Consider the following 26,288-nt stretch of genomic DNA (forward strand, 5'->3'; position numbering starts at 1 on the left):
GTTTTGATGTTCATTGCTGCCCACTGCCTTATGAAGTCATACTTCATGTTCACAAAGGCCATTCTGTGCATCTGGGCCAGGCTTTGAGCTCGTCTCTAGTGGCACTACTTCCAAGCTGTGCTCCTGCAATTCAAGATCTGGCTTCTGCAGACTGCAGTCGGGGCTGGCCTTATTCTGAGAAGTACTTAAACCTTTGCTATTGCTCCTTGTGGAAGAGCTGCGCTTGGAGGAAATGAAGAGCAGTGGGCGTAGAGACCGGCTGCTCCTTGCTCTGGAGCTCAGGTTGGCTCTGAGGAACTTCTCTTTGTTGGCGTGCTCTATTGTCAGGTGGCAGCGGAGGACCTGCAGAAACACACTGCGGAACTGCTGAGAAGAGATATTGTACAGCAGGGGATTCACCACGGAACTGAGATAGAAGAAAATATCAGCGATGGGAAGAAGAATGATGTATGCCCTGAAGTAGGGGACGGTCCAGTCCTGCTTTGGTTTAGCAGCAGCCATGATCCTTCTAATCTGGTTCGGCATCCAGCATATTGCCAAGGTTGCAACAATCAGTCCTATGAGCAAAAAGAGGGAGAAGTGTGAATACTTGGGTGGGGGGGAAGCATACGGTATTAAGTATCAGTTCTGCACATACTTGTTAGGAAATAATACCAATTTTTCAGTGTTTCGCTTAACAGCTTTTTCTGCCAGCAGCATTTTTTGTTTGTTTTGGTAACTTACAAGGTCATTGCAGCGTATAAAATGCTACGACAAAAGACTGCACAGTACTTGGATAGTGGTCCTTTGTACCTGTTTTCATTTATTTATTTTCCATGTTCTTTCATCGATACCTGTATCTTTGGAAAGAATGGATATTTGGTTTGCTCTGCATTCCTACATTTCTTATGTTTTTCCCTTTGCTTTGGAAAAGCAAACAAAATAAATAGAACCAATAGCCATATAAGATCAGGCAATACCCAGAAGAGATCAGATTCTTGTTTGTACTTGACAAAAAAAAAAAGCATAACAATATATTTGGTGTTATTTTTGGTAAATTTCCTCTTACAGAAGATATTTTTAAGTAAAGTATGTATGGATCTTTTTATGGTAATTAAGATATGTTGGACTTTCTTAAGAATGGAATTCCAGTGGAATTAAATTATGAATGTAAATGAGAAAAACCCAAGCCTGGTCACAGAAATGTAAGTGGTTTCAGATCATAAATTCTGCTCCAAAACGCGGTATCTGACCATTCTGTATTTATATGTGAATATAAAGACACATTGCTGCATCACTAACAGCATTAAAAAGGGAGTGACTTCAGTGTTGAGAGCTCCATCTCCACAGCCAGGAGGGCTGCAGTGCTATGGCAGAGATGGCACCATCAACCCTGGAGGGAGAGGTGAGTGCTGTGAGCAGAGGCGGTGCTGCGGTGCTGCTGACACGGGCACATGCTGGGCATCCCACTCTTCACTTAAAATGCAAGGGAGACAAAATGGTTTCTCCTCAACACTTCCCCCTGAAGCTTCTGAAACAAAACACGATCACAGGTTTACTGCTTCCACTTTGTTTTTCTCTTTGCAGGAAACGTGCCTTATCTGAGTGCTTAAGAAGGAGTGGAAGCTGCAGGTTGGCTTCTCTGCTGCAGGTGCGCAAAGTAGTAGAGAGTATCTCAGTGGTGAATGGTTTACACTTCCCACAGACACTTGTTACGCTGTTTATCTCCTCCAGCGTCTTGCCTCCTTTCCCAACAGAAGCACAGAAACATTTTAATTCTTACCTGTCTAGAATGTCATTAAAAAGATCACTGGGAAGGCAATTCTGAAATACTCCATTAATGCAGTCATCTTACTAGTGAGAAGTCACAAATATAAGGGGAAAGGAGGACAGAAAAGAGAAGCAATTTTTTTCGTAACTCTGTAACTGCCAGGACTTAAGAGGCTGTGCACTGGTTCTCTTCGCCACCACCACTTTGATTGGGGGTAAAAAAAAAAAAAAAAAAAAAAACCTTAATGAAAGCCATAGTTACTTTAAAAAAAACAAGAACACATGATCTCATTGTATGACAGTTCCCAAATAAAGGTCATCTTTTTGATCATTTGCTTTCATAATCACTTGATGTCACAGTGGTTTTGATGGAGAAGTACCTGAAAAACACAGCCATGGAGAAATGGATGGGCAGGGAGGAGGCCAGGCAGCTTGTTTTCAGTAGGTGTGACAAGTGCCCTTTGCTGTTTCTGTTAACTCCTCTTACACCCACAGCCATGGGTCTCTGCTCTCATCCCTGTTTGTAGCGATGCTGTGCCTCTGTGCTTGACTGACTCTTCTCTGACTTCTGCAGCATCTCTGCCATCAGTTAATCTGAACTATTTATTACTCCTGCAAATCTTTTCTGTGCTTTTTTCTCTGCTGTCAGCAGAACAAATACCCAGACAGCAGTCCTGGCATAGGCCAGCAGAGAACAAGAAGCCCCGAGCAGTGACTGCACTGAGCGTTTTCTCCTGTGCAGCTTAAAACTGGGCAAGAATTGTACAGACCTTGATTTGTGGTCTTTGTGCTTACCGGATGGTATCCTTCAAGGGAAAAGAAAATAAGTTCTATTGTGTAAATTTTTTTGTTGCTAGTTAGAAAAAGGATATTTCATCATGCTGATTAATAGTTCCCTAAATTGTGACTGATGCTGTGAAAAGCTGTCAGCAAACAGTGCATGCGAACTCAAATGCAGTGCACTAGGAAGTCTCATTTTTCACTTGTGTCTGAATTCTTTGTCATTGACTTTTCTTTTTAGTCCAAACTGCCAAATGTCTGAGCTTCCCCCTTATATCCTTCAGACTCTTTTGTTCTGGCGATCGAGTGTTTTGCTGTGTGTACAGCAAGTGAAAAATGAGCTGCTGGTGCCCTTGCATGGTGTGGCGAAGCTCCGGCTTTGAGAAGCAGAAGTCTGTAGAACCTCATCCCTTGCCAGGAATAAGTAATGGTGAATTGTTGCACCTGGAAAAACAAGAAGCATGTACTGCTTCAAACGAGCTGCACCATGTAAGTAAACCTGCTGACAAATTCCCATTATTTTTTCCAGCTGTTCATACTTCCAAGTATGAAGAAGTAAGCCCAAGTGCACCGAAAGAAAAGCTTTACATTCAGACCTTAGCACAGTAAATATTTTGACTGAATTATTGCTGCAATCAAGTTGAACTCGTACACAGGCTATATAGATTTTAGTCTTGCGATGTAATGAGCAGAAGGTGCTTAAACCACTTCGTCTCAACTTGAATGTAAATCAGAGTGCATCCTGTACCCGTATGTGTGCATTTTCCCCCAGAAGTTGCTGTGTGTTAGGAATTAAACTCTTTTCATCTCATCTTCAATCTTCCCTTCCGCTCCTTATTAAAGTGAAAACAACTCTTACATCCATATTCTTTTCCACTTTCCTGACTTTGTGTTGAAGTGGCAGGCTAGGTGAGAGCAGAAATTGTCCCCTGGAGTAAGGTTTATATACAAAGTAATGTTTTGTTCAAACGACCTCCACCTCTTGTGCCTGAAATTTCCAGTACACATTTGAATCACTCAATTTAATCTTCAGAAAGGCACCAGACCGTGCCTGCAGAGCCCAGGAGCCCCCGTGTTATCTGGAGACTGCACAAGTGACAGCATCTCCACCTGCAAGTAAGTGTTTGAGCTTATAATTCGTGGAACAGTGGTGCTGATATTGCAGTGTAACAACAACTACAGTAAGTAGACACGAAAAGATGCTCGGCTAAACCCACTTACATAGCTAAGCCAAAGTCAGGAAATGCCACATTCAATTAATAGTTTAGTCTAAAAAGAAAAATAAGACAGTCTCTTTTAAAGTGTACAAATTCAACAATTTAAGTTTGGGAATTGTTATTGTAACTTCCCAAAAGTGCATCTTATAGTATTAATTCTTAATATGTGACAAAGGACCATTTAAGTAGTAAAATAAACGCAGCGCTAAGTGCCAATAATAAATAAGCATCACTGGCACAGCACAGGAGCTTGGCAGCCATCTCTCCCTTAGCAATACTTTTTATTGCTCTGAACATTCCTCTGGGCCGTAGGGGACTGAATTAAATTCATTATGAACTTCACTGGGAAGGATTTTAAATGCATGCAGACGTCTGGTAGGGTAGAGAGGGCTTCCTTCCACTCCCTCCCACATTGCGCTTGTTCTTCTATTGGACTGATATATTTTTCTGTCTTTTCTGCACCTGAGCGCTTAAATCTGTGTAACAGAGGCTTATAGGCCTACATTTTCCCTCTACCCCAGCTCCTGCCAGCCTGCCCACAGACCTTGAAGTTGTCTAAAGATACTGTCACTAGGAAACGCCAGGAGCATCCTTCATCTGGCTGCCATGGGCCATTACCCGAGGCTGATGGGGTCACCCCTGCTTGCCCCCATCTGCCCACGAGGCCCAGCCCTGCCCGCCCACTACTGCTCCACACACACTGCTTGGGTTCAAGCAGAGTTAAGCCTCAAACTTTGGTTTTCTGTAATTTAATCAATAGTGCAAAGGAGGGTTTCCAACATCTGCTTGTAAACTGACATTTAAATGGCAATTGCCTGTGGAATGCAGGCATATGGTTACTGAGTTATGCCTCAAGTGCAGGCAGCCAGGCACTTGGTTCACAGGGAGTTGTTTCAGCACTTGGGACACACTCACACACTTGACCCCTTTATACTCAAAGGCACAGCAGAGCATGAACACCCCACACCTTTGTCACAGCATCTTCCCATCGCAGGTAGCAGCTTCCAAGAGATGAGAATACAAGCTCATCCCTCACTAGTAAGTTCACCATTGCCATGCAGTGCTAAGCACGGAGAAAGCTCTTGTCCCAATGGGATTCTGCTAACTGCAGCTCTGAAAACCCAACCACTCACTTCTGTGCTCGGGGTGGTTGGCAGCTCAGTCACCACCAAACTCCAGACAAGAAAAAACAGAGACTGAATTGCTAATTGTGAATGTTACTTTTGGGAGGTGGGTTTGGGGCATGTATTTATGTATGTTCATTATTTTAACCAGGACTTGGGAATCTTACTTTTCACTGTAAGCATGGACAAAAGCCATTCCACTGCTGTGGCTCCAGCCTGCCCTAAAAAAGTGCCTAGCCCCAAACTGCACCACACAGCAGTGGCAGAGATGCACCTCAGTGCAGCTCCATGCAGCACTGCCTCCCAGCTGCCTGCAGTTGGCTGCATGTGACATGCCAGCCACCATATGCTGCCGTGTCTACTGACGATTGCCACTTAAATGTCAGCATCCAAACAGCTGTTACTGAAGTTGCCGCAGCTCTGCCTCATCCCTGAGCAAGGAAAGCAAGGCAGCTGCCCATGTGGCAGCAGGGGCTGCCCCATCAAAGTGCTGCCTGAATATAGCACTGGTATTAATGAAAGCACCCGAATACCATTTCAGCCACACTCGGACACAGTGCCCCACGTACAGGCATGAGACAAGTTCAACCTGAGGCCTGGCCCGCTCACCAGTGCCCCATTCACGCTCTAAGATCAACCTTCTGTAGGCAGTGATTCCCTACAGCTCTCAAGCTGTCAGCCTGTTCCCCTGGCTCCACACTCCCTCACAGGATCTGTGAGCGGATCTGGCTCAATTGCAGTGGCACCGAGCAGGCAGGCTATAAAACAAAGGTGGCTCTGCTGCCCTTTCTGTCAGTGACAGGTCACATCACCCAGAAATCAATTGCTCAGCCCTGCGCCCAGTGCCACAACCATCAATAAGGGATTTGCTTGAGTGGGGCCTGTGCTGCATTCTGTGTGCGGGATAAAGCATCTGATGAAGATTAAAAGAGGAAAGGAACATTAATATAAACCTCCCTCGCTCATGCACATGCAAGTTTCCTTGCTGAAGGACAAACATCGCAGTAAAAGTAAGCACATATTGATGGATGTTGAGGTGAATATAAAAATGTATTAACCTGAGAGATAAATATTGACACTGCTTTGTCTGTGTCAATATTTAGTTCAAGGGACAATAAATTTTGATATTCGCCGAAATGAGTCGATACATGCATTGCTACATACATTTTGTATGAGCTCCACCAACTCTGCTCCTTCCATCCTCAGCTTGCAGACTGAGGAGATTTGCCTTTCAAAAATGCTTCTCTGCCAGGGAGGGTGGTAATACACCAAGTATCCCCTTCCAGCAGTGACTACAGGGTGTGTTTTGAGAAGGTACAGCCAGCATCAAGCTCCCAGTGATAAGGCCCAGCCTCTATTCCCAGCTGTGCTGGGAATGCAGGGAGCGCAGCAGGGGCCGCAGACAAACCTGCACACAGCTCTGGCAAACAATGCTTTGCCCTCCATGGAATGAGTTGGCACTGGCCAACAACCAGCTGGCTTTGTAAATGCAGCCTGGGAGAGTTAACCTGTGGTCTGGGTCACACAGCTGGAAACCAGATCTGGCGGCAGCTCCCACATCGGGCAGGGATTCCTGCAGCCTGCAGAGAGACCTGGGGCCATCTTGTGCTCACAGTGCTCACCCCAGGGCTCACAGGTGACTCGCTGGTGTCAGGACATCAGGACAGTGCTGTCTCACAAAAAGGTGCAGGAAATGAAGTGCACAGACAAACCAGCAAGCTGCCTCTTGGTGCAATAAATGATATAAAACTGCAAAGTTGTAATAAATAGGTCACTATTGAGGACAGAGTTGTCTTTCTCCCAACTGAAGACACCATAAATGGTTTCTCTGCATCACATATGCCAAGGCAATGCAAGCATTCTTCCTGTAAATGTCATTTCCTTCCTTAAAACAGAACCGTATCCATGTGTTGAGTGGTGACAATGCAGGGAATTTATTTTTATCCCTGAAAAGCTTCCGCTAGGAGCAGGAGCTGTCAGGTGCACTGAGAGGAACATCACACAACTGTGAACCTTCTGCAGCTGCTTTTGATACCTGATCTCACAGGTGACTGTTTGCTGGTGTAAATCCTCCAGGCTCCCCCAGACATCCACATGGGCTACGAGCATCTCAAGTCGTCAGGGAACATAGAATTACCCAAGACACAAGCAGTAACAGTTCTACTTCTTGGCAACTTAAAACATCTCACAATTACCTTCAGTTCTTAGCAAGGTCAAGTTGTGATTCTCAAATATTGTTAAATACTGTCATTTCACAGCACAAACAGCAGCAAACAGCTACAAACACTGCAGGAAGGCTCATGACAGAGGTGCTGCCTCTGTTTGAATGTGAGCAGTGCCTGAAGTCGTGGTGTGTGCTCAGAAGACATCTGCTCACTGCTCACACATCACTGGTGGAAATCATGTTCATGTTAATACTTACAGATCATGGTGAGGACAGTACTATAGCATTCTACAGCAGCAGCAGCACCTCCCCACACAGCTCTTGCCTTGAAAGGGCAGTTATTTCTTCTTCACGCAAAGATCTGTATTTCAAACATGAGTTTATCTTGCTCCTTGGCTTCAATATTCCAACTGCAAGGGCACTGTGCCCACACTGGCACAACTGATACCAGTGTGGCATTTGTAGCAGTGATCCACATGGGGTGCCCACCTTTCCTTGGGGTGCCCACCTCACGTGTTGTATCGCTAACAGCTCCAACATCCTGCGCCAGCTTTGAAGGCCTTCATTTTCATTTGGTCCAATGCTTCCCCCGTAGAGACACAGCATTTAAATCAGGGCTAATTTAGGGGAAAGACGATCAAGAGTACTGTGGAAATAGACACAAAATCACCACCCAAAGACATACTGTGGTACAATAAATATACTTTAAATTGCTCATCTTTCAGAATTTTAACATTCCAGCTGTCGGAAAAAACATGCTTGTTGGAAACAGTTGTTTCTGTACTGAGAAAATATTTTTAAAAAATGCTAATATGGACACAAATGTGTAGAAGGCAATGGGCTTAGTTTTTATTGATGTTTCTTCCTTGCAAAACAAATTTCTGCCATGGTTGCTTTGATTTCCTTTTAGAAAGACTGAAGTCTTATTGTCCTTCTACAGTGGCAAAACAATGGAAAAATACATTTTCCATATAAATCTCATTTAAATTCAGCGTTCTAACTAGCAAACACAATTTGGAATTGAGAGCTTTTTTGTTTTTACATTACAAACCCAACCATCGCAACGTTAAACAGCTCATCTACTGCAGTTCAGCAGGAGGAATCATTGAACAATCCGCTGCAGAATACAAATACGGAAACAAAGCAGCAGCTCAGCAGATCCACGCGGCACCGTGAGCTCCGCCAGGGACTGAGCTGTGCATTATATGGAACCAATCGCCTTAAGGGGAACCAGCAAAGCTCTTCTTAAACGAAAGTGGTGCTACCAACCTCCAAGGCAGACTGCTGTACCGAAAGCACTCAGATGAAGAAAACTTGCATCATAGCTAGTGTGATGAAAATGGAATTATTGAAGCACAAATGGTAGCAAGATGAGGACTGCCAGCTGCTTTAAAAACCAAACACAATTGGGGTTTACGTGCAGCAGCCCAAGTGAGAACAGAAACCAAGGCAAACTGCCACAGAAATTACATGCAGCTCTCCAAATCTGCACCAAGATCTGCATGCAGGGAGCGGGCACACCGACCACCTTCCCTTTCTGACAACAGCAAGTGTTTCTGTGCTCTGAACAGATTCCTTTTCAGAAGGAAAACGATAAACAAATGTGGTCTGAGCAGCAGCCAAAGTTCCACCTGTCACCAGCACCCGTTTACTTTAAGGTCTGAGGAAGAGTGCAGTCTGCAGGAGAGCTGGGAAAGTTTCTTGCCCAGAATCTGTCCTGTGAGATAATAGAAAGAGAGACTTCAGAGTGAGAGGCCACTATCTGATGGAAGGAGCAGAGACAGCGGGCACCTCAGGTTCCCTACTCACAGCAGCTGTTCCCAAAGTGCAGGTGGATAAAGCCCCAGTATTCCATCCTGACCCCTGGAAGCACATCCTAGCCGGGTGCTAGCAGAGGGCATGGAAGGCAGCCATGGCACAAGCAGGCAGTTACAGATTTAAGTCAGGCTTGCCCTTGGATAATTCCGATCAGAGCTATGGGTAGCAGTGAAGGCAGCAAATGCCCCAGCTGTGCCCTGCTGCTCCCCAGCGTCCTGCAGGAGCAGGGCCCTCCTCTGCCAGCACCTGCTCCTCACTCTGCACACATTTCAGTGCCATTGAGAGATGCATAATGAGAGCAGACTTGTCCTTCTCAAGAAACACCTGTGCAAGACAAAGAGCACCCCTCCTTCACCACCACCTTTCAGCAGCCTAATTCAAAGCCTAAAAGCCTCCCCAGGTGAGAAGGCGAAGGTGCTGTGCAAGGCAGGACAGACAGACACCCGGTCACAGACCCACAGCACACTGCTCAGCCTGGAACTGTGCCGCCCGGTCAGAGCAGCATAGGGCCGTGCAGGGAGCACCCCAAAGCCAAGCAGCTGTGTGAGTGCAGGCTCCATTCTGCTCCTCGGTACTTACTGAAGAGATCAGCTCATTTTCCTGCATTTCAAGTAAACCCCCTTATAAAGATTTTTCACTTAGGGAAACAGTGCTGTTCCTTTCTTTATGCAAATCTTACAGGGTACGTTTTTTCAAAAATAGGATGATTTCTGGGGCAAGTGAAGATGTAGGGGATTTTAACAAGGACTAAACCTGCCCTACAGTGAGTTACAGAACACTCTTCCAGCCCAATGCAGCAGGCACCAGCTTTGAGCACATGGGACCACAATGATGGAGCAAAGGCTTTTACAATTACCCCTCCAAATGTAATAAATATATGACTGTGAAAGATGGATGACTAAATATCAGCATTCCATACATCAGCATTACATACCAGCAAGTATAAGCATTGAGAGACTTCCCTATGCAACTTAAATTCAACTGCTGCTCCTCAGTTTGACCCATACTGCCACAGAAATAAACGCTCCTATGCAGCTTCAGCCACTGCTCTGCCCTGTTAAGGCAGCCAGGAGCCTCTCATCTCTTATCCCCATTCCAGAGCTGTGACATAACGTTTCCTACCCAGACCTACCAGCTCAGCCACCCTGGGAGAGATTTTCAAATTCCTTCATCTTGAGCTCTGTACAGTTTTCACCTACTAAATAGGGAAGCTCTCGCTCCCCAGCGCTAATAGAAATAGTTAGAGTTAGAAACTGAAACAAAAAGTCTAAACCACCTCCTCCTCTGGCAATAAACTTCTGTAACCGGTAACCACAGAAGACAAGGGGCTCTCTCAGAGCTAACAGACTCACTCCTGAAGGATGAGGACCTTCAGGACCTCAAAGGACCTGGTACCACCATGGCTGCCACTACAAAGCCCTGGGCACATGGGGCAGCCAACCTCTGGTGGCAAAGCCCACACAGCACAGCCAGGCAGGAGATCTGCCCCAGGGCACAGGCAGGAGCCTCAGCCTCTTCCCTTTATGCAGCTGGAACACAAAAGGTTCCCTGATTCTCTGCCACACAATCTGCAGGGAGAATCTGCCATCTGCATCATCTCTGTAACACCCCATGACATCTTCAGAAACAGATATTTCTCCCCCACTGCTTTCCATTTACCTAAGTTAACTGTATTGGATACACACAAAAAAATACCAACCTGCAGAGGTGGAAACTAATTCCAGTTAGGTACAAACAATCATGTACATCAATAAACAACAGGCAACAGCATGGAGCAGAACCAGATCTAAGAGGGCTGCTGCACAGCACAGGAATTGCACCTGTGCCACAATAGGGTCCAGTGCTGACTGCAGCCCAAGATGGATTTAATTAGCAGCTGATCACGAAGTCTAAAATTACTTGCTTTTACCTTCTGATAATAGGAAAATGGTTTCATTTCTTACTCACATCCCCATGTCTCTACAATATACTGCATTACTGCTTAAATTCCATGTGCAGTCAATCACATTACTACGCCCTACAGGAGGTTTTCAGTAAGTCCTTAAACCCAAGCACGCAGCATAGAAAGCCATCGCAGGGTACGAAGAAGGCTCTGCTTAATTTTACATTCGTTATTTGGCCAAAATAGTGGTTGTTCTGCACTCAGCCTCATACTTGTAATAAAACCCTGCTCATATACTAAAGAAACATTTCATGACTGAATAATGTGCCAATTGAAAAGCAATCTCGCTAAGCTACAGGAAACCTCTTGAGTTGCCAGTCTGAGCAAAATGAAGCCTCGACAAAAGGAACCGCTTGGAAACTAAATGAAAATTTAGCAAATTGGTCTGAACAAGACAATCTTACGTACAATGCTATGTTTTCAGCAACAAGAGAGAAGCCTGCTAGAGATGGCCTCTGCAAAAAAAAAATAAAATCACACCAATAAATCAAAAGGCAGTGCTACTGTTTGTTTGCTCCTTTTTCTAAAGCAAGATATTTCACTTCATAATGGGAGTGCGGGTAACTGCAGAAAGAAGACAACAGGCACCCAAAAGTTGGATGTTTTCTCAAAAGAAGGTTCTTTCTTTCATTCTCACAGCACGTTCTGTACACATGGCACCTCAGGAGCCCCTCAGCAGGGCAGCACTCCCACTGGTGCAGGCTGGGCTCAGGCCTCGGGTAGCCCACATCCCCACGGCTCCATCATGGGGCTCTCATAACAAGATGAGCAGCAGCAGGAACTCCAAAGGACACTTGACCCATCCAACATTTTCAGAGAAAAAATTTGCACTGTACATGCAGATGGAATAAGGTGCTTTTTTTTTTTTCTCATTAAGTGATACTTAAATATGCAGCCTGTGCGCTGCTCTCCCACTCTACTTGAATTAGTGATTTACACTGACAGCTTACTTTCAGTTCCACACCTGGAAAGGAGAGATAAATCAAACCATAAGCTGGCAACAACAGTCTCAAAATCGAGAGCACTTTACCCCAGAGCTCCTCAGAGACTGCCGAGCTGGCACTGCCTTACAGCAGGTCCAGCACAACGGCAAGTTAATGACAGAGCCAAACTGCACGGGTGCATGCATTAGCTCCTTGTTTTACCTTGAAGAAAGAGAAAGAAGAAAGAAGAGAGAAGAGAAAAAAGCACCGCTCTGTTTCAGGAACAAATGAGCATCAGCAGCCTGTTCTCAGGAGCACAGAGTGCACCTTGCAGTGCACTTTGCCATGAGCCCAAGAGCTGCAGGCACCTCTGCAACATGCAAAGCTCAGGAGATGGGGAAAGCGATAGGGACTGAGAGCCTCTCACGAGCACTACAGCTGAAAGCCTGAATCTGAGCAAGTTGGGCAGCAGTGCCAGGAAAAAGGGAATCAGAAAAACCCCAAAGCCAGAAAAGAGAACAGCAGCACAGAGACCCCTGCACAGCAATGGAGCTGGACTCCTGACTGCTGATCCGATGTGGGGCAGTGCCCCAGCACACAGTGTCCCCTGTCCCGGGCAGCAGGCTGCTGCTCTGCAGTGCATTGTGTCTGGGAACTCTGATGGTTTCTTGCAGCACCTGCCAGTTTGAGGAGTTCTTTAGCACTGCTGTGCTCTGTGGCAAAGTGTCCAAATAAATACACAGAAGTGCTCTCAAGCCAGAAAGCCTTCCAAGAAACCAACAGATTTCCTGCTCGGTGCAGATCCAAGCAGCTCACAATTTGGGATTTGGGATTTGGGATTCAAGCACTGGGTACTTGAATGTGGGGTGTTAGCAGCCAAAAAAAAAAACAACACACACATAAAGTTCAAGCTCTCCTCTCTTGAAGCTAATGGAAAAAGCTCTCTTAATATTGCATGTAGAAATGCCTGATAGTTGTAAATAACTTTTTCTGTGTTTAGCTCATATATAATGAAACAGCAGTGAGCAAACGCAGCTCGGTACTCAACAGAACAGGATGCTCCAGCAAATGCATCTTTAAGCTCGCGTGCGAGTCACTGCCCGAGTAATGGCCATCAGTGACAAGGCACCAGTGTGACACACGGTCTGCTTCTTCTGCAGCTCCACAAGCGAAACAGGAGGCTGCTCCCTCTACCAGGGAGGAGGTTCCTGTGTTCACCAAATGGAAATGCAAAAAACTAAGTTCACTTTGGATTAGAAAAACAAGACCAGAGGTGGAACACAGCCACGCTCTATGGTTTAGTTACTGGTTTAAGGGGCTGCTGCACGGTGCCAAAGCCACACAGTATGGGTGAACCTGCAGCTCAGCAGAGCATCACAGCCTTGTGACACCAACCTCTGCTGAAATAGGAAGACTCCCAGCACTAAGGCACATTCTGGGCACCCCACAGAAAGTCATTCCCTGCAGCAAAGCATCACACATCGCAGCCTTGGATCTGCATGTGAAGCCCTTCCTCCCAACCTGCAGCATCACTGCAGCCCCTTCCCACAGCCGGCACAGTCACAGCATGCTGACACATTTCTTTTCAACCATCTCAAAAACAGAAACCAAACCTGAATCCCTACCCATCAGGAAAAAACTCTCCAACTTGAAGAACGTCACCATGCTTGTTAAAGATTTTACCAACGACAATTAAATGACTTGAAAACAAAGTAGTGACAGGTATGTTTTTTCAAGATCACTGATCTTTCAACTAGGGGGAAAATATCCCAGCTTTAATTGCACAAAGCTGCATATCATGCTTCCCTCTCTCGAGATTTCATTACAGGCCTGAAACCAGAGAATTGTACTGCCAGCTCTTGCCTGCTCTTCCAGCTATTTCTGGTTTTTAATAATTATTCATTAATTGCACACTATGATAAGATCCTTGCTGTTTTGAAACATTTTCCCTCTGGCCCCCATACTATTAAAGACCCTGATTGCCTGCCAACAGCGTAAAATTAAAAATCAAAGCACTACCTCTGAAAGGTTTAATATGTGCCACACTGAAAGAGTTTCTACAGCTTACAGCCATGTAATTGCATCACCGGCTAACTGCACAATCTCTCTCAGCGTTTGAAATGTTTTCCTTTGAAACATCAGCCAGCTGAGAGCAGAGGTTTTGTTTAACGCCCCAATTTACTTCCCGTGCACGCCGGAGAGCTGCACGGCTCTTGTGTCCTTCCCTGCTCCTTCCCTGCCTCCCTGGACTGGTGCTGTGGCCACCTTTCCCTGATTTCCTCTCTTTCTGGAAAAGGATGAACTTTCCATACTTGACCAATGGCCACACCAAGGAGTGGGCACACCCCCATCCCTGTGGATCAAACCCCAGGGGCTCCAACAGAGCAACAACGCAAGCTTGTGGCTTTTCACTGAATATACTGAACCCTCTATGTTATTTCAAATACAACTCTGATTTCCAGAGCTGTATTTCTTCAGCTGAAGGGTCACACAGACAGGAGGTCATCTGCGACCAGCCTAGTCACACCATGCAGCCCGAATGAACGTGGGCAACTGAGTTAATCAGATCTGGTCAGGCAAAGAGAAGCAAGGAGATGCGTCCTGCGTTGATTGAGGTACAGTTCAGGTATGCCAGAAGGGAATAAAGATGCCCTTCACACAGTTGGCTGCTGTAATGATTTCAATATTAACAGCACTCTTTCCCAGAAAAAGACAATTTTCTGCCTACGGTTTTTTGGATCTTGCGATTATCACAAGTGCCAAAATTGGCTTAATGCTTATAAAAGCGTACCTTAGCGAGGTATTCCTCTGCAAGCCCTCAAAGGAAAAGCCTTTAGTCATTAGTACCTGCACACACACCATGAGGTACTTTTCTTCTCAGTCAGAGCCTTTGTACCCTGCAACCCAGGCTCCTGCACCTCTGAGGACAGGGCAGGGCTGTGCCGGAGCTCCCACAGCTGCTGGTGCTGCCCATGGACTGACAAGGGGCATGACAGGGGTGGGGGGAAAAATCTGTAAGCATCTGTAACATCTTAGCTGGGCTCAGTTTTAAAGACTGGACGATGGAGTCTAATCCAAAAAAAACAGATCCATGTGTTTCAGTAGATGTGGGTTGTTGTTGTTGGTTGGGTTTTTTTTTACTTTGATGGGAGTTTCTGGAGTAGAAAGTCAAACTGTGGGCATAAAGGGCATTTCCCCGGATTTGGAAAGACTTCCATGCAGCCTGGAGCTCCATATGGTGTGTTCATTTGAAAGCAGGAGATCATAAGGTAGAGAGGTGCCACTGAAGGACAGAATTACTCAATGAGAAACCCTGAGTATACGTGGAGCACTCCCACTCAGGGTCAGTCCCTGCTCCTAAGCAAAGCCTGTGCAGAACTTTCCTGCATGCAGACCTACACAGGTGGTTATTCCAGGTGTTAAAATGTGCTCCTAAGCAGCACACACAGAGGTGTTTTCTTTCCCTCTCCTTTCTTTTTTCTTCTGTTACAGAAGCACACATGGGCTAACACTCACCTGGAAGCATCACTGCATTGAAAAGAAGACTGAGAGGGGACCTGATCCAGGTCTATAAATATCTAAGGTGTGGGGGGCAGAATGGCGAGGTCGGACTCTTTTCATTGGTGAGTGGAGACAGGACAAGGGGAAACGGTTGGAAACTGGAGCATAGGAAGTTCTGCACAAATGTGCACAAGAACTTCTTTACAGTGAGGTGACGGAGCACTGGAACAGGCTGCCCAGGGAGGTGGTGGAGTCTCCTTCTCTGGAGATGTTCAAGACCTGCCTGGATGCCTTCCTGTGCAACCTGCTGTAGGGAACCTGCTTTGGCAGGGGGGTTGGACTCGATGATCTCTGGAGGTCCCTTCCAACCCCTACAATTCTGTGATTCTGTGATCACAAAACCCCTGTCCTACCACTCATGCTTTGGTCAGCAGCAAGGAGCAAAGAATTAGCAGAGATATGTGGGATGAACATCCTTTCCTGCTCCTCACCCCAGGAGCTTTGAAAAATTAATAGCTGGAATACAAAGCTGAAGTGAGAGCACAGGGAACATGCTCAAAGTAACATCCAGGTTCCTGTGGACACAGAAGGAGAGAGAGGCCCTCTGCTCAACACACACTGTCATCCCGCAGCGTTTTCCCTTTGCTGTCACATCCTGTCCTCCCATTCTGTGTCTGGAAGATGTTGATTTTACCCTGAGGGTACTGCTGGTGCCAGAGGTGTTCACCTTATCTGCAGAAAGCAAGCCCCTTGTGTCTTGGAGAGAAGAAGGCTTGCTTCCCAGTTGCAATGTCAACTTTTCTTTGCTGCAGTCTGGCGCTGCTCACACAGATGAGCTGCAGATACCAACAAAGCTTGCGAGAGAAAACAGAGCTCTCAGCAGGACTCGGTGAGCAGGCTGAACTTTCAAAGGCGTATTTGTACCTGCAGGACAGGCTTAAGAAGTACCCAGGAATCCTACACTTCCCACAAGAAGAGTAATTGCTTTCTGGGGCTATTTTAAACTACGAACATCGGCCTTTCTCACATTTTTCTGCATTGGATCGGCTGCCTTTTTTCTTCCCCTTTTCAAAAAGCAGCTGTGAAAAATCTCTCCTAACTTTCCAGTGCCGTAATGCTGAGAGGCCCTCGTGTCCCCATTAGCCAGCACTATCAGAAGAACTGCACCACTTTTTTTCTTCTTCTGTTTCAAGTGCACACAGAAAAGGACAAAAATGTGGGTTCTAAAACATGGAATTCGCTGGCCTGAATAAAACCTGTGCAGCACACTGCCCAAATAACCATCTGTGTGAGCCCTCACATATACTGCATGTTTCCAAAAAAATTATAAATCCAAAACTTGATCAAAAAATGTGTTTCTGGCTCTACGCAAATCTTTCTGTTCAGTCTATAACCCAAGGAACTACATTATTCTCTGATTAATGCTGATGAGTTTTTGATGAACCCAGGAAAAATACCAACAGTTGTAACACATCATAGGTAAAATACCATCCTTTTTTTTCTTTTTTCTTTTTTCTTTTTTTTTTTTTAATATGCTTGAAAATGAGCTTGAAAGATGTCACTGTCTTAGTAGAAAACCATCTAATGGGATGTGTATGCTCAGGGAACCAAGTAGCACAGTTATAATTAAAGTTTCATTATCATTTCCATTAGAAAGTAGTTTCTATGGGATTTGATTCAACAGTAAAAATTGGTTCCGTGATGATACTTTGTATGCAAGGTCTCCATAGGTGTTAGAAGCAGTGGGCAATTCACAGCACGCCACAACAAGGCTGTATGTGCAGGATGGGGCATGGATTTTACCCTGGTAATGCCAGAGCACAATATGGAGATGGGAAATATCAACAGTTGGCAAGAAGACATCCCACTGCGTGCACACAAACTGGGCTCACAGGAGGTGATCGTGTGAGATTGATGAGGAAGAGCAAAGCACTTTGAGAAGCAAACAGGAAAGCCTTCATAATTACCATTAAACACAACTCACTGCTCCAGTACCAATAAAACCATACCCAGGTCACAGGGGAATGTGCTCCTGGCTCCGTGTTGCTGCTGGCTCAGCCTTCTCCTGGCAGCTCCAACCACAACGATGTTCAGACCAGACACATTTGTTGCAGGGAGGAATTTGAGGCTTCCCGCCTCCCTTGCTCAGTCCTCACATACTGCAGCTCTGCAGATCATTGGGGTTTTGTCACCACAACGTAATTTGGAGGGCAGGTTTCATCCACAGCCACAAGAGACTCTGATACAAAGGCATTATCACTGTGCATTGGTACAGCACTGCGACACATTCAAATGTGGAATATAAAGATACAGAGGGGGAAAAACACCCAGTGGTGGACCAAACACTTTTTGGGTGTATGAGTATGGAGTCACTGAAGTGTGCTGCGCATCATTCTGGTGTGCAAAGCCTCAGCAGGGAGCAGAAAGCAGTGCCTGGAATGGAGATTGGGATTTCAGATAAAAGATCTGAAAGAGCAGTTTGGAAGGGTGAATTGCTTATTAGCTGAAATGAAATTAGCTGAAAGCTTTATCAGATTAAAAAAGTAATTGAAAATGTATCAGTATTTAACAGAGACTATGTACAGGAAAACAAACCCACAGTAAACAGTGCAACAAATACCCAGGTTCAGGCATTCACTGATGGCAAGAGAAGCTTTATCCACCTGAATAAGAGGAACCAGGTGGCAATACTGCAACGAGGTGAGGAGTGAAAACTTGTTTTAGATTTGAGCAGTTCATGCAAAATTAATGTTTCACTTATTCCTGAGCTGAGAAGTGCACGCTCCACCGTATCGCAGTGCCAGCGAGTGTCCAGGGGCACTGAGGCTGTCTTTCACACCAGGATTAAGTTGCATTTATAAGGCAGCATGTATGAGATCATTCTATTAAGAAGTCATCGCACCTTTTAAAACTATTCATCACAGCTAATCCTGTCCCCTTAGTAAGCATTCAGTACCAGAGGAGCTCTCTGTCCACGGGCGCACTTTGCTAATGCAACATTGATGTGATTTCAGTGAGTGGGAATCGGGAGCAGCGGAACTGTTGTGGCAGCAGACACCCAAACAGCCCTCAGCCATTCAGGATGCAGGAAAATGCACAAACCACGAGGTGTGAATCCAAACAAGCCATCACCTTGGCTCCCACCTTCACCTTTCAGAATGGAGGTGCTGACATTCACAGCAAACCGGGCTTTACCAGGCCAACCCGCATCCACAGAGCTGGAGAGCTGACGGGGCCACTGAAATACTGGCTGCTCATTCTGCCTGCCTCACCAGGCTCACACAACACACGCACACCACCAATCGACAACACGGAGTCTTGTGGAGCAGACCAGCCCTATCCTCTCCCCTGGCCAAGTGTGTGGCTGTGGTCAGCAGTGTCAGGTTGGGTTCTCCGCCCAAAACGTGAGTTTGCTCTCCTTGTCAGTGGAGGGCATTACAGCACATCTTCCTGAATAATTCGCTGGCTGTCTCTGCGTGCACACTGTGCTGGCTTTCCAACACACCGCACTAACCTCTAAATACTGACTATCAACATTCCCAGCAGCTAGCTTTACTTTATGTCGCACTGCTCCTTTGTTTCTTTTTAAGTGTCGCGGGAGACGGCGCAGATATTTTACTGTCTCTCTCTTCCAGCGACACCAAATGCCACAACATTAGCGTTATTAACATATGCATTAGCTCAGGCTGATCCGCTCTCCCAGCTGCTGCTCGCAGCTCCCGGTGAGAGGCTGCAGCAGTGAATCTGATAGCGCTAATGAGGGTGTTAATGAAGTTCCCGCAGTTGAACGCAGCGCTCTGAGAGGAGCACTAAAAGCATATCTCCTGTAGCCTTTGAAGCCACGATGGTTTGTGGCAATTGACTCTATTTATTTATTTACTTGCTCACCATTCAGCGTAAAATTCCTGCTTGGGAGGAAAAATCAGCAAGAGAAATGCACGTGGTGGAGAAATGACAATATTGCAATCTATTCTGAATGCAAAAGAGGAGAATTAAAGTTAATTAGGAAACATCTTCCAGCTGGACCTTCGCCAGCTCCTCTCTGCCCTGCAGAGGGCTGCCAAAGCCTTGCTTGCCTTTCATTAGCTACCTTTCTGCTCTTACTTTCCCCTACTTTGTCCTCAATACATTGTTTCTTTCACTTTTATTGCTTTAATAACATAGTTTGTTAGTACCCTTCCAGATATTACTCCTGCAATTTAATTAAAGCCACATTCCAAAAAAATCAATCGTTGCTTCTCTTTATAAAAACGTCCCCATGCATCAAAATATCTGAAAACAACTGAAGAAATTTGTTTGTTTGTTTGTTTGCTTTAAATAAAGGCCTTCCAATTGGACCAGGAGTTGTTTCCATGGCAGTCTGCAGCTGCACACGGGAAATACAAAAAGAGTCCCTGAGATAATGCAGCAGGGAGCCTCCTATGTGTCCTTATGAAAGAGAACGATAAAAGAGGTACCAAAAAAAAAAAAAAAAAAAAATAAGATAGTATAAATAAAAACAGCAGTTGGCATTGCTGTACAAAAAATCCCTGCAATCTCTAGCAATGCAGCCATTAGGCTGGTAATCACAGCTCCATCCCTCTCCTGTGAGCACAGTGAGAGCCACTGAAGTGAATATTGTTCAGGGCTTTTTTCTGCTCCCCTCCCCAGTGAACCAAATAATTGTAAGTTAGTTTAGCAACATTTCTGCTGCACTTCTGTTCGATTATATGGCAACTGTGCTGGGGTTTGTGCAAGGGAGACCTCAGTGCTCCACAGGTCTCCCAAGCAACCGTGCCATAGGAGAACAGGGTCAGAGAGGAAAATGCTAAACAAGTATTCAATTTCCTGTTGATTTCCTCTGACAAACAAATCTGCATGCAAACATCTGGGTTTCTGAGAATTCCTTCTTCTAAGGAATGGATTTGAAAAGATAACGACGCTTCGAAAGTCATAGGATTTGGCCTCAGCACTCATCGGCACTCCATGCCCACCAGCAGTTGGGGTGCTTCCACCTATTGATGCTGGGCTCAGAGAGAACTCAAGGTGAGACAAGGCATGGGGTGCTGATGAGCTACAAGCACAACGTGCCACTGCTGAAAGCCACCTCCTGCTGCTGGATGGGTACAAACACCTCCTGCCAAGGCAGGGGCATATCTCTTGCTGCAGATTACCTCTCAGAGGGTCCCCCCTCTGCTGCAAGCACAAATTCTGCTGCTGTTTCCCCACTGACAGCTTCCATCTGCCTCTGCACCAGAACTGTCCCCATGTGTCCCAGCCTGTCGCTCTGCCATACGCCTGGATGTCAGCTTGCCAGCAGTGTGACTGCAGCAAGGATTGAGCCCATCACCACGATCTCTTGTCTGGATCTTCTCAGACCACCAGTGCTGCACTGCCCGCCTCCCCAGCCCCCAGCCCATGGCAGATTTGGTCAACATCACTGGGTGCCTGGGACAGACCTGAGCTCTCAGTGTGCTGCACTCATTTATTTTTCAGCCTTTGCAAATGTTGCTGGATTTGTTTGCAACCAAAGTGCTTGAGAGATCTCTTATCCCAGCAGCTGAGCTGAGAGCTCAGTGCTCTCCCTTCTGCTTTACCACTGCTTCAAATGAAAAAAAGTGATGGCAGCTAGGACGTAACCTGCAGCCTGATTCTGCTCAGCACTGACCCCTCAGTAGCAGATGGGACATTGGTGCCCACAACTCCCTTGCCCATGGCATTCTTATCCATTCCTTGGTTTCAATTAGCAGTTAGCCCTGTCCCAGGCATCTCCTCATGCTATGAACGCCTGCAAAACTCAAGTCAGCCTCCCTCTTCCAAAACCTCATTGGAATTTTTGCACAGTTTGGTTGTTTACATGTCTTTTTAAAATTCAGTGCTGTACCAACAGCGTGGCACTTGGTTACATAGCCATAGGGCCCCAAGGGCAACACTTCAAAACTCCCTCACTCTCTCTTACCCAACATGCCTATGCCAGAGGACAGGGCAAACCCACAGCACCAGGAGACAGCTCCAGAGCAGATGAGTGCACAGCCAGAATGTTTTGCACCACAGCAGCATGCAAGACACGGAAATACAGAAACACCAAGGTTGGAAAAGACATACAAGATCATCCAGTCCAACCATACACCTATCACCAATAGCTCTCACTAAACCATGTCCCTCAACACAACATCCAAGGATTCCTTGAACACCTCCAGGGTCAGTGCCTCCATCACCTCTTTGGGCAGCCCATTCCAGTGCCTGACCACTCTTTCAGAGAAGTAGTATTTCCTAACATCTGGCCTAAATCTCCCCTGGCACAGCTTGCAGCCATTCCCTCTAGTTCTATCACCAGTTACACGAGAGAAGAGGCCAACCCCCAGCTCACTGCAACCTCCCTTCAGGTAGTTACGGAGAGCAGTAAGGTCTCCCCTGAGCCTCCTCTTCTCCAGACTGAACAATCCCAGCTCCTTCAGCCGCTGCTCATATTAAGGCCTGTGCTCCAGACCTCTCACCAGCTTTGCTGGGCTTCTTTGAACCCGCACCAGGGCTTCAATGTCTTTCCTGCAGTGAGGAGCTCAAAACTGGACATAGTACTGGAGGTGCGGCCTCACCAGAGCCAAGTATGGGGGAAGATCACTTCTCTGTTCCTGCTGGCAACACTGTTTCTGATGCAAATTCACAGCTCAAAAGCAAAGAGCTCTTACACACCGCACTCAGACAAGCAAAATCTTCTACAACCTACGTAAACAAACTGCACGCTATAAAGGCACATCCTTTGTGCAGAGGATTTTTTCTAAGCTTAAATGTGGTTGCATATAGATTGCTTTCTTCTCACACACTCTTTGATCTGCTTATTACACCTTTTTTAAAATAAAGATGAGTTTGGGGACTAGCATTAGATTCTGCTGACAGTCACAAGTAGTGTACTATGTTCAATGTAAAATAAATCATTGTCTCAGATAAGCTAATTATAATGTTTACACAGTAATCATAGCTGGAATTCCAGCATTATGGTACATTCATCATTGTTTGACTTAATTTCCGAGACCTCTTAGCCTGGGAAGAACCAGGCTGTTGATTTGCTTTTCAGCAATTCAAAAAGCAGACTCGGAACCTGGAATTTGTTTTCTGTTGTTTAGCCATCGCTGTGAACGCTGAGAGATGATGAATGAAGGAGAAAGAATCACATCCTGCAAGGTGTCGGTTTTCTCCCCATCAGGAACAGAGGTCTTTCCTCTCCACGCTGTGCCAGTGGCAGATGCCAATCACATCCAATTAGTCTCACAGGATTCATTTCAAACTTGCATTCCCACGTACAAAACTAGAGAGAAGGTTGTGGTGTGTTTTTTTTAGCAGCCAACTGCTTTTTCCATTGAAACTGTCAATCAGTCGATCAGAAGGGAGGGACCTGAGAATGATGGCTCAAAGGAAAAAGGGTAAAACAATTTATAAGTAAGAAATTGCTTTCTCTATTCCTTGAAGTGTCTACCACTATGGTAAAGAGCAAACAGTAATGATTAATTTCTGGGTTTTTTTTTTGGACAAGGCTATGCTAACACCTAGTGTATGTGATGGCAGCTTGCTGTCCTTAATCACACTGTGACCTTGAATGCTATATATCCCCCAACACTTCCAGTTCCAAACAGCCAGTATTTTTTTCAAAAAGCAAGTTTCAGAAATGAAATTAGGGAGAGAGATATGGCCAATGTCCTCCTAGTGACCAAATTCATTTAGCCCATGGGTTTCATTTTAAAATAGGGTAAATAAAAAGGTGCCCCAGCACTAACCTGTGCATTTAAGGTTTGATATGCTTTTTGGAAAAACAAACAAACAAACAAACATCAACAACAACAACACTGAATCAGAAGAATACAGCATTTCTGTGACCACTGCAGTTTAGAAGACATTATTAAATATAATATGTAGAAACACAGCACTAGAGGGACATACAGGTCAAGGAGCCCAACCTCTTGATATTGGAGACAACCACACCACAGAGTCCCTTCAATAAACCAATTAAGATCCATCTACAAACTAGTTAAGTTTTTGCCCCCAAATCCCAGTGAAAGACTGTTCCAGAACTTCACCCTTTTACTGATTAAAAGCTCCTTCTAATTTCCATCTGAAATTTATTCACGGCCAGTTTATTATCAATTTGTTCCTGTGCCAGCACTGTCCTCCAGCTGAACTAGCTCCTCTCTGTCCCTGGTGCTTACTTCTCTGATGTATTTATAGACAGTTCACATCCCCTCTCTACTCTCATTATGCTGGGACAAATAAGAGCCTGTTCTGAAGCCTCACACAACTGAACAACTGAAAGCCATCCCTGCATTCGTCCAACATCCTTCCCGTTGGAGTCCCTTTCTCGAATGCCCCGACTTTTTCCTGGCTTCATAGGAATGCTCATCTTGGACCACATCTGCCTGGTAGTTAAGAAGCCTAAAGAAAGCCCTGCAGATGTAGATAGCTCTGCTCTTGGCAAGTTATGAGTTTACAGCAGATATACTTGTTGTGGTCCCCTGTATCTTCTTCATACGAGAACCAAGTGCCTTATAACTACAAAAACCCAACACTGTAAACCTCAAAGATGATGGTGGGCAGACACTTAGTCAAAAAGATCTGGGATGAGTAAAAATTGTGAAGGTCCTCCAAGCCTGGGACAATCAGTGCTTGTGTTATACAGGAGCCCCAAAACCTCTCAGGGCTCAAGTGCCAGCCCTAGCGTGGTGGGCGGGAGTTATCATGGGCACCTGAGCACATGGGGTACCATGGGGCTACCATGAATCCCCAGCTCATTCCAGACTGTGGTCTCTTCTGAACTGCTAGGAGTCTCTGAACAAGACAGGAATTGCGGTGCAGAGGTCCTGCAGGGCAGGACAGCTGCAGGGAGGAGCAGGGTGGACTTGGTCTTCCAGCTCCAGCTTCACCAGGGTTTCAATCGCAGCCTATGGATACTCCTTATGCACTACACTACTGAACATTAAAGGATATGGATTGATATCAAACATCAAAGGAAGCAGTACAAATCATCCTTTTAAAGCCTCTAATCTGAACACTGTAATCTGTACCGCAATCTCCTAGAAATCAAAAAGGTAGCTCACTCTTGGGTCCTCACTGCACCTGTATTTCTACACCATCCTCATACAATAGCTCTCAATAGGTCTTGTTCAAAGCTCTCCGATTCCTGTAACTCTGCACATGCTTTTTACTTAGTGGTTGAGTACGATAAAGTTATAAGAAGTCCATCTGATTTCTCTCTCATTACTCATTTACTTCAGAGGACAAAAAAATAGGAAGAAAGTGTCCTTCTGAATTTTAAAGATCATCAACAAGACTTTGCTTCCTGTCAATTTCCTTTTTCTTTGAACTTCTAACATTTACAGCCTTTAACACTGCAACCTTTAATAACAATAGCAGAAAAACCCGAGTCCTGTCAGACAGCGGTCAAGACAAGAGGGTCAGGCACAGTTTAAGTGTGCTTGTATCCTTCTTCCAACACCAGGAACTGAATGGGCCTTCAGTGGCCTTCGGAAGAACTCCACGCTAAACTCCAGGCCAAGTAATCCAGCAAAAGAATTGAGCTGAAAGATTTAATGGGCTTGGGATACATCCTTGCACACTGGGAAATACTTGCTATTCTGCACTCAGGAGGACCACAGCACTTAATGGAGGCCTTGGAGGTGAAAGATTAGACAGGGGAAATTGGTGCAGTGACAGCGGAGCCAGCTACTTTTGTAAAGATTTCTTCAGCTCCCTCTCAGACTCCTGTTATTAGTAATGTAGCACCATAAATGTGAAGGGCATCGGGGCTAACCTGCACCTGACTGCTACAATTCATGACTGAGGTCTTTAAAATCCCTTCCATCTGAAATAATAGCTGTTCCCCCTTGGCTGATTCTTCACACTTTTTTTTTTTTTTTAATTTTCCCCTCTTTTCTCAAAGGTATTTCAGATTCATAACAAATTCAGCAAGCCACAAAGTAAGTTGTTTAAAATATAATAATAAAAATAGCACTGAACAGGCCCATCTTTTCAGAAAACAACTTGGTCCCGCTGGGACCAGAACTCCAGATGATTCTTTGGCAGGGGTTTATTTTCTCCATTTCCAGAACCAGAAAAAATATTTATTAAACCTACATTTTTATAGGAATATACGTAAATTTTTGAACAGAACTTTCCCCAGTAAAAGATTCTCCAGTCACAGGGGAAATTGCTTACGTAGCCACAGAGACAAGCTCAAAATAGCCAATACTGTGGAAGTGCAGGCTACATCACAGGCCTGGCTCTGCTCTTTAATGTTCTGATGTTTTGAAACGGAAGACGGAATGAAGAGAAGCATTTAATCTGGGTATACCTCCTGTTGTTCCCCACTTTATTAAGAATTTTTGGTTCTAAGTTTCAATCAAAGCCATCCAGAACTGCAAAGAAACACTTGCCATCTTCGAATGTAAACATCTGTAAATTGATCTTGCTCATCCCAACTCAAAGTCAGCTGAGGAATACTACTGACAAACAAACATACCATGGCATCACACGTTGCACCAGAGCTGTCTGCTGAAGTCTCTGTGTTCACTTGCTTCTTGAGCACAGATGCCACTGCTGCATATTAATAATCCCAAATATATAAAATTCTCTTTCCTTTTGAATAAATTACTTTCCAGCTCTCGTTTCTCTACTCCCCTCAATTCACTTCCTCTAGATAAAGATCAGAGAGCTGCAACTTCTAATTCGTACCATTCTGACTTTGAATAAAAGAATTCAAAAGTAATATTCCAGCCTTAACATCTTGCTCTGAAAAGTTTAGTACAGCAGCAATTTTGTGGTCACACTGGATAGGCTGATTCTTCATACAGTCACTTACACTTCACAGTGTTTTCAGGAAATGCTACCTATGAAGAAGGCCAAACATCAAAGTTCCTGAAAACCTTTAAAGCATTCACCTTACAGTCACTGACAACGAAAGCATTTCAGTGTGAAAGGCATTTCTCAGTAATGAGAAAAACAATCTGAAAAGCTTCACATCAGGAGATGGATACCAGCAACAGCTGTTTGAGGGAATGTGCCAACTGAACTGAATTCAAGTCTTGGCATCATACTCAAAGAGGA

At 45.3% G+C, this 26,288-nt stretch overlaps 1 protein-coding gene across 3 annotated transcripts in view; it reads right to left on the bottom strand.

Annotated features, from left to right (window-relative positions):
• Positions 1-32: 32 nt before the first annotated feature.
• GPR39 (G protein-coupled receptor 39) overlaps positions 33-26,288 on the bottom strand; it is a 64,533-nt gene continuing 38,277 nt past the window's right edge. For all 3 annotated transcript variants that reach the window (XM_048953763.1, XM_048953762.1, XM_048953761.1), the window contains one exon: positions 33-557. In XM_048953763.1, coding sequence (XP_048809720.1) covers positions 37-557 — 521 coding nt within the window. In that variant the 3' untranslated portion in view covers positions 33-36. The remainder of the gene's footprint in view (positions 558-26,288) is intronic.

Source organism: Lagopus muta, chromosome 8 (genome assembly GCF_023343835.1).
Source record: "Lagopus muta isolate bLagMut1 chromosome 8, bLagMut1 primary, whole genome shotgun sequence".
NCBI classification, from domain to species: domain Eukaryota; kingdom Metazoa; phylum Chordata; class Aves; order Galliformes; family Phasianidae; genus Lagopus; species Lagopus muta.